The sequence below is a fragment of the Sinocyclocheilus rhinocerous genome, unplaced genomic scaffold (genome assembly GCF_001515625.1).
Source record: "Sinocyclocheilus rhinocerous isolate Xijiao unplaced genomic scaffold, SAMN03320098_v1.1 scaffold2006, whole genome shotgun sequence".
In the NCBI taxonomy this organism is placed as follows: Eukaryota; Metazoa; Chordata; class Actinopteri; order Cypriniformes; family Cyprinidae; genus Sinocyclocheilus; species Sinocyclocheilus rhinocerous.
Window position 1 is genome coordinate 210034 of NW_015641062.1, and position 8902 is coordinate 218935.

At 36.9% G+C, this 8902-nt stretch overlaps 1 protein-coding gene across 15 annotated transcripts in view; it reads right to left on the reverse strand.

The window, feature by feature from the left end:
* znf740a (zinc finger protein 740a) overlaps nucleotides 1–8902 on the reverse strand; it is a 39581-nt gene that overhangs the window by 18844 nt on the left and 11835 nt on the right. For 8 of the 15 annotated variants that reach the window (XM_016571039.1, XM_016571038.1, XM_016571037.1 and 5 more), the window contains 3 exons: nucleotides 8319–8402; nucleotides 5437–5520; nucleotides 4854–4937 (listed from right to left, as the gene is read on the reverse strand). The exons of 2 other annotated variants lie outside the window; for them this stretch is intronic. In XM_016571039.1, the coding sequence (XP_016426525.1) occupies nucleotides 4854–4937; nucleotides 5437–5520; nucleotides 8319–8402 (252 nt within the window). The remainder of the gene's footprint in view (nucleotides 1–4853; nucleotides 4938–5436; nucleotides 5521–8318; nucleotides 8403–8902) is intronic. 5 more of the 15 variants (XM_016571047.1, XM_016571040.1, XM_016571041.1 and 2 more) reach the window with 3 other exon arrangements.

Consider the following 8902-nt stretch of genomic DNA (forward strand, 5'->3'; position numbering starts at 1 on the left):
GGGGTTCGGTGCCTTGCTCAAGGGTCTCACCTCAGTCGTGGTATTGAGGGTGGAGAGAGTGCTAGATATTCACTCCCCCCACCGACAATCCCTGCAGGACCTGAGACTCGAACCCACAACCTTCAGGTTATAAGTCTGACTCTCTAACTATTAGGCCACGCCTGCCTTAACGTGTACTACATTTTCAAAAGAGGAAATCCTGAAGAAATATGCTCCAAAAAAAAAAAAAAACTATGTTCTCCATGTTTCCTATTATGTCAGACAACAAAGCACATGACATACTCAAGATTACGATTTTAAAAGTGCTATCTAAATTATTACTCCCACTTCCCAAATAAAAGCAGGATTACTTCAAAATCCGTGTATCATTCGATCATTCGTTTTTTGATTTAATATTGAAAGTAGAAAAATTTGAATACGGCTCCTTTTTCGTATTTTTTTTTTTCTTCTCCAAAAAACGAAAAACAAGAATTCAGCTTAAATTTTCGTTCATGGGTGGAAAAATGAATAAACAGCTTGAATATTGGATTTCTACATGTGGGTGGGAATTAAATGCCCCTTTCTGCTGATTGGTCAGCTGAAGATCAAACCGTGCCTTCATCAGTTCTTCCGCAGTATCACGTATTTTATCAATTTCATATTTTTCTCATCAAACAGACTAATGAATAGCTCGACACAACTCGTATGTTCATTTCGGTTATTTTTCCTAACCGACAACTGACGCTCGTTAACCGATTATTAACTGTTAACCGACAAGATTATTTTAAATTCGAATTGAATTCAATTAGAAAGGATACGTGTCTGTGAAACATTTGTTTCCCGGGGATTCATTTTACATGGGCAAAAAGCAGCAAACAATAGAACATGAGGATTCACATGGTCATATCATATCACATCACGCACCTGCAGCGCTTCTGCGGAAAAAAAAACACACTGCTCAGTTTAAATATGTAGTAAAATCTGTGCCGTTAAGCGTTATCACAGACCGCCGTGATGTTATGCAAACCAATTTGTTTTACGTGGATATTGGAATGCGAGTGAAGTAGGCTATTCAAATACATCGCGAATACGGAAATATTTGATTTTGTGTCGAATGACAGATGCAATGTTGTTTTCAGTTTCGTTTTAGCCTAAATTAATTCGTTTTGGCTCGTCGTTTAGCTATAGCTTCTTATATTTTTAATTCTTGTTCTTTTCTAAATACTGTTAATTGAATGGCTTTGTTGTGGAGTGAGGGGATCTAAAATAGCCTAGCTATGTTTACAGTGTTTATTATAATGTTTGTAAACATTTCGCGTCGGCATTAGGCCTATTTCTGAATGAAATAATAAAATGCGACTCAGACGTGACTTATGTTTTTTCTTCCTCTAAAAAAAACGCAATTTTTTTTATACGCGTAGTGTATTTCAACTATGCAGCAAACCTTTATAAATATTTTGATAAATTACTAAAAAAATAAAAAAATAAATAAATGACTTTTTAAACTGTTTAACTGATTGTATTAATCGGTCAAAATTCTTACGGTCGGTTAACCGGTTAACGGGTAACGCAATTTTTTTTATACGCGTAGTGTATTTCAACTATGCAGCAAACCTTTATAAATATTTTGATAAATTACTAAAAAAATAAAAAAATAAATAAATGACTTTTTAAACTGTTTAACTGATTGTATTAATCGGTCAAAATTCTTCACGGTCGGTTAACGGTTAACTGGTTAAAATTAACATCCCTACTTCAAGACACAAAAAAACTAAATTAAACTACCAGGCATCATTTTCAAATTAGTAGGTATATGAATTAGAATTTTACAGTTACGGGTTTAAAATAAATGTAGTGCTTCAGGGTTAGTAACAATACATAACTACTAGAACCTTGCAAGGCATACACTGATCAGCAACAACATTAAAATGACAGATGATGTGAAGACTATTGATTTAATATGCTGTTTCAATGGTACTTGTCAAGGGGTGGGGTAAATTAGGTAGCAAATGAACAGTTAGTTCTTGAATTTCATGTGTTGCAAGCAGGAAAAATGGGCAAGCGAAACGGTCTGAGTGACTCTGACAAGGCCAAATAGTGATGGCTAGACGACTGGCTCAGAGCATCTAAAAAACGGCAGGTACTGTGGGGTATTCCTGGTTTGCAATGGTTAGGACCTACCAAAAATGGTGCAAGGAAGAACAACCAGTGAACCAGAGTTAGGGTCATGGGCACCCAAGGCTCACTAATGTATGTGACAAGTGAAGTCTAGCCTGTCTGGTCCGATCACACAGAGCTACGGTCTCTCAGATTGCTGAAAAATTGAATGGTGCTTATGATACAAAGGTGTCAAAACCAGTGTTCCCTCTAAGCTGCAGAATAAATAATATGTCGTGCACAGGACAGACGCAAAAATGAGTTGGGTAAAGGTTGAATTCTAGTACATTTAAAATAATTGCATTGCTCGGGCAAACCTCTATAGAGTTGGTGTCGCTGTAGTTAGAACCGGTGAATGCGGTTTACAGGTTTCATAGAAAGAGAATGATGTGCGCCGAATCAGTCGCTGTAGAATCGAATACGAAATAACTCAACATGAGAGCTAACGCAAACGCAATGATGGGCACAGAACAGTAACAAAACTCTGAGACATTTACAGTCACACACAGGTGTAGTAGTGTGCAAACTACTACATGGGAATGTTTTAGACAACTGTAAAATAATTCACATATTCATGTTTTTTGAAAATATTTGTTTTTTATATTCTATTATATTATAAGCCTAAATAATTGACCTCAAATAGGGAATTCATGAGCAATAACGGTTTCATTTTTTCATATTTGCTATATTATATTACATTATATCATATTATATTATAAAGAATTGAACTATTCTGTGTGAGTTTTTTTTTAATGATTTTTTAATAAAACTTCTTGGTAAGTAACACTGCACTGTAAAACATGTTTTCTCAGGTAACCTAAAATGTGCATCATTCAGTTACATCAAGGGTCAAATCAAATATAAATAGCACATTAAAGTTAAAAGTTACACACTTTTTCGTGTGCGCGCTGTACAGGTCTGGTATACTTCGGTATTCTTTATATATAAAGAATATTTTTGCTCAGGTGGCCGAAATGCCCGCCCAATAGAGAACATTTTTGCTCAGCAAGAAAAAAAATTAGAGGGAACATTGGTCAGAACACTGCATCGGAGTTTCTGGGACTGTGTAGCTGCAGATCAGTCACCCTTTCAACCGCTGAAAGCACCTAAAATAACAGGTGAGCAACAGAACTGGATCACAGAGCAATGGAAGAAGGTCGCCTGGTCTGAAGAATCTCATTGTCTGGCCGGGTGGTGGATTCAGGTGGATGGCCAGGTGTCTATGCGTTGTTTACCTGGGAAAGAGATGGCAGATGGCAGATGGCGGAAGACGGATGTTCTGTCGGAAACCTTCGGTCCTGGCATTCATGTGGATGTTACTTTGACACATACCACCTACCTAAAGATTACCGCAGACTACATGCAGACCTTAATGGCTGTGCTGTTTGCTGATGGCAGTGGCCTCTATCAGTAGAATAATGCACCCTGCCACACTGCACAAAATTTTTCTGGAATGATTTGAGGAACATGATAAAGAGTTCAAGGCCTCCAAATTCCCCAGATCTCAATCCTATTGAGCATCTATGGGATGTGCTGGATGAACAAACTCAATCCATGGAGGACTTGCAGGATTCATCCAATCCAATCCATCCTTGAAACTTGCAGGACTTAAGGGATCTGCTGCTAATGTCTTGGTGCCAGAGACCACAGGACACATTCAGAGGTCTTATGAAGTCAATGCCCACCCCACTTCAGCCAAAGTTTTCTTCCAGGGAAGTAATCAGAAGTTTGCAGGACTCTCTGAATGAGGGATTTCCCAATCCTGCAAGCACTTGCTTCACCGGGAGGAAATCCCAAAGCAAGCGCTCCACAGATTGAAGACGAGACAATACTAGATAATAGCACACTCATCACCAACTGGACAGGGGTGGGAATTACAGTTACAAGTTGCAATAGATTTTTCCATCTTTGCTAAAAAAAAAAATGACGAAAAATAATTGGTTAACGCGACCACTGCTGCTGACACTACCCATACCCCTTTACCCACACTTAGATGTGCAGTGATTTCTGAGAAACGGTGTTGAAAATTAAAACAATTTAGTGAATATTTGCTAGTTGTCTTTTCTCTGATGGTGTTTGTACCAAACCATGTTTTTTTTTGTGTAGCATAGTGTGTTCATGAATTTGGGGGCGGAGCAATGAAGGGAGGGACGCGTTTCTTTTTGTTAGCGGTGTGTTTGTTTGGTTGTTTACTTTAGATATCAACAGTGTTTCTCAGAAATCACTTACTGCACCTTTAAACCTAACCATATCACATTAACGTAAGCACATAGTAGTTGACAACTAATATAAAGTGTAATATAAGGTGTCCCTCAATGTCTATGATGGTTATGGCCCTGCACTTTGGGGATAAGGTGGGAAAAGATAATTTCTAGGATGCAGCAACCTTCAACAGTAACCTCTTTGAACCAACAAACAAACGAACAACCAAACGATAATTTCTGTGCCGGGATATGGCACCGTTCCCTGAGAATGGGCCGGCCATGACACACCCCTGTGGCTGAGACCATGACACTGGAGATGACAACGTTGACAAAATTAAATAAATAAAATTGGTGCAACTCAGAGGACAATGAATAAATTATGTTTACCCCTTTGGTCACAAAAAAAGCAAAAATGCACATGGAGAACCATGGAAAGTGTGATTGCCATATAATAAAGGCTGCAAACTAAAGTGTTTGATATGTTAAATGTGCATTGCCCCCTTGGACTCATACCCGTATGGGTTAGGCTGTGTCTCTGCAGGTGGTAACGCTGAAAAAACCTCATGTCACACATGGAACAAGCATACGGCTTCACTCCTAAACACAAGAGTACTGGAATGTTAAGTTTTGATGAATAAAAACTTTCAGTATGTCCAACACCCCATTGCATTGTCTGTAACTATGCCCAAACTCGAGTTTGTTGCAGTCAAACCTATGTTTGAAAACTGTTTTGCTTACTATAAAACTTATAGTGAAACCTATAATAAAACTACTGTTTTATCATGAACTATAAAAAGCAATGTGTACAAGGTATTAAAGCATTGCTGCCAACTGTTTAATAATACTGAGCCAGAAACATTTGGAGGTCCCCCCCATGTTCGCAATTCCCTGTTTATAATCTTGTTATTGTAGAAAGCAAGTTTCAAACAGGTTTTAAAAACCCATCTTCATTGCCAAGGCAACAGTCCAAAAAATAATAAAATAAAAAAATAAGCACAATATAGTGACAAACACTAACAAGTTGGCAACAGTGCTAAGCTGTGCATTGGTGTAGTCAAGTAGAACAATGTAAAGGGTAAGGAGAGACGGCTCATACCCGTATGAGTGAGGTTGTGTCTCTGCAGGTGGTAACGTTGGAAAAAACGCCTGTCACACAGGGAGCAAGCATACGGCTTCACCCCTAGATGACCAGAGCAAATTATGCATAAGATTTAAACCATGTATATGCAACACGTTTATGTCAATATAGCAGCTGATTGTTGACAGATATTGCTGAAATCGCATGCTTCACAAGAACAGAGTGCAAGAGATGTTTGCAAGCACATAAAAAGCATGTGAAAGATGGTTGCACAGCTTAATAGGGCACTGACTCACAACCCAAGTGCTAATAATGGCTACCAGCTACTAACACTGAATCTGAAGGTTAGCATGAAACAATGTCTTCCATAATCTGACACATTTCCAAAGGAAATAGGATATTCAACAAGTTAAAAGTTATTTTATATATTGCAAACAATATGTCTAATACACTAAATCGAAGATACAAATGACACAAACTGTGCTTTAAAGCGATAAGTTAGCATGAACTAATTCTTTAAATTTTCCACCCGATTTCAGTTATACTTGCCAAAATGGGCATTTTGACAATTTTGTGTGAATCTGACCAAAGCTGTGAAAGGTAACTCAATTCAGTACTCGCACGCTGTCTGAGAGATGACTTTGCACGCATTCTTTGTCAAAAACTTTAAGCAGTCCTGCACTGTACAGGTATAATTACTTATCGCAATATAAACAATACAGCAAAATCTCTATTGACTGACACTTCTGGTCACAGCGCTCAGCCTTAGTCCTCCTGATCTGTGTGTTTATCCTCCTCCTTGTTTCCGTATTTCTCGCGCAGGACCGCTGTACATAAAACTGAGTTAAACATGGTAAGACCATGGTGTACATTAGAGCTACACGATTCTGGATAAACTGGGAATCAGGATTCCTTTTTTTTTTTTTTTTCAAATAGAGATCACGATTCTACCATAATTCTGAAATAAAATAAATAATGTGTAATTTACTAGAGGCTGTGACAAAATATTAATATCTGTAGTCAATGACTCGCTCTTAATTACTTAACTTTCAGTTTCAGTATCATTACTGACGAATCAGCAGTTTTGAAGGAATCTCTTGAATTAATGATTCAATGACAAATACATATACAAATACCAAGCGCCAATTACTTTCAAAAGGTGATTTGCTCTGTTTTGATCGCTATGCCATAGACATCACTATGTATATCCTCCTAACTATATACTTTTTTTAGGGATGCACAATATTGAATTTTTGCCGATATGCCGATATTTTTCAACTCATTTTGGCCGATAGTTGATGCCGATACCAATATATATCCTTTTGTTTGGAAACAACACCAAATATCTCCTGTGTGGAAATTATAAGCAAATAATTTTAAATTTTGGTTAGTTTTTAACAAATAAACAATAATGAAGTTATTTTATAATGACAGTACATTGAAGCTTTGAGAATAACTATAAATAAACTACATATCAATCGCTGCATTTTTTTTCCCAGAAAGATGCAGTAGTAACCTTAACGTTTTATTTTAAGATTTAACATTTGTAGATGGTCTAAAGCAAAAGAGTTGTAAAAATTCTGAAAATCTTTTAGCGCTCAGTTTAAAAAATATAACATATTACACATTAATGAATAAATCAGTATATATAAAATTATTTAATTTACAAGTGTCATGTTTGTGATTTTTTTTTTATTCATGTAAGCTATAGCTTCTGACCTTTAAATCAAAACATACGCATGATTTTATTACATCAAATACTGCTTTATTTAATCAGAAACAGTCCAAAAGTAGGCCAACAGCGCCCCCTACGGGATTAAAACTCCTTACCGAATGGGCGTTAGGACCCGGGGGAGGCTGCCGCGGCACGTGCTATTACCGTTTACTCTATCACACACAAACGCGTCATTCTGTACAAATGCAGCGATCCAAAGCAGTGAATTCAATCACTATTCAGACAAAACTTTGCTTCAAAAATGAGTCACACTGCTTACGTGATCTAATCACTAGCACACCCTGAGCACATGTGTGTTAACCTATTCCTCTTATCGGCAAGACATATCGGCATAATTTTTCATATCGAGCCGATATGTACATTTAAAGCCATTATCGGCCGATTCGGATATCGGTCCGATAATATCGTGCATCCCTAACTTTTTTCTCATTACTTCAGTAATAATATGAATGTTTGTAAGACAGAAATGATACTGTGGTTGACAAGATTGTTTGTGAAGCTGTTTCATACCTAAACATGATAACTGCTCTCTCTGTGTCAGCGGCAGCTCGAATGCAGATTTGAATGTTCTGATATGACTTTGTAAAAGGTGAATTTTAGACACAGGAAAATCAGTGTCATTTTGAAATAAGATCGCCTGGGTGTTTGAATTGAGGTGGCAAAAAAGCACAAATATCTCAAAATCAGTGGAATTTTGGGAAGAAAACTAATGAAGTTGTCATTCTTCAATAAGATGTTGAAGGGAGCCATACTTTGTGTGCACCTTCAAAACTTAAGATCATCTGCAGTACTGCTCAAAAGCCAACCACAATGACATACATTTTTTTCCAAGGAAATTTGCTTTTAGAACAAAGATAAGCAGGGCTCCTTTCAAAGATAGAGGTGAAAGAGAAAAGCAATTTTTGTGAAGATTAAATATGAAGCTTCAACAGGGACTTGTGATTGCCTCACAGACAAAGCAAACGTCATGCAGACGATATCTAGCATGCTAAAAAGACAACAGAGGCAACAAGGTTCATGTGCATGACAATGTGCAGGAATGCTCAGCAAAAGCAGAAAGGAACTGCAGAGTGAGCATAACACCGAATGGTTCGAAAATATCAGTCAAACGAACAAAAGCAAAGCAGAAAGTTGCAGCAGCGCAGTGGGTAGAGAAGACTTGTACCCGTATGAATGAGGCTGTGTCGCTGAAGGTGGTATCTTTGGAAAAATCTCATGTCACACATGGTACAAGCATATGGTTTGACCCCTAAACGCAGAACAAGATATCAATAAACTGTCTTCAAATTGTAGTTCTGCACATCAAACGACAGCTTACTCAAAAGTACAGCAAATCTGCAAACTAGTACTGCTAACCTACATCTGTTTAAATGGATATTTATATTTATCTAAAAGTTATTCTGACATTTTCAAACGAGTCTAAAAGCCTAGAAGTTAGGGCTGCACAATTATGACAAAAATCATAATTTTCGATTATTCCCTTGAAATTGCGATTATTAATTATGATTATAACAATTTACTGATGTTTATATAATTGTTTGATGCAATTGCATGCCATATTTTTATATGAAAATAAACAAGCTGAAAACACTCTGACTGAAAAACGTTTAGTGCTTTTCTATAGTATTAAGCCTCAAATGTCAAATATACATCGGATTGGTTTCTTCTTTAAATTATAAAAAAGTAAAAATATGAATGGTATTATAATGTTATACTAAAACTAAAATTATGGAAAGACCCTTAAGATAA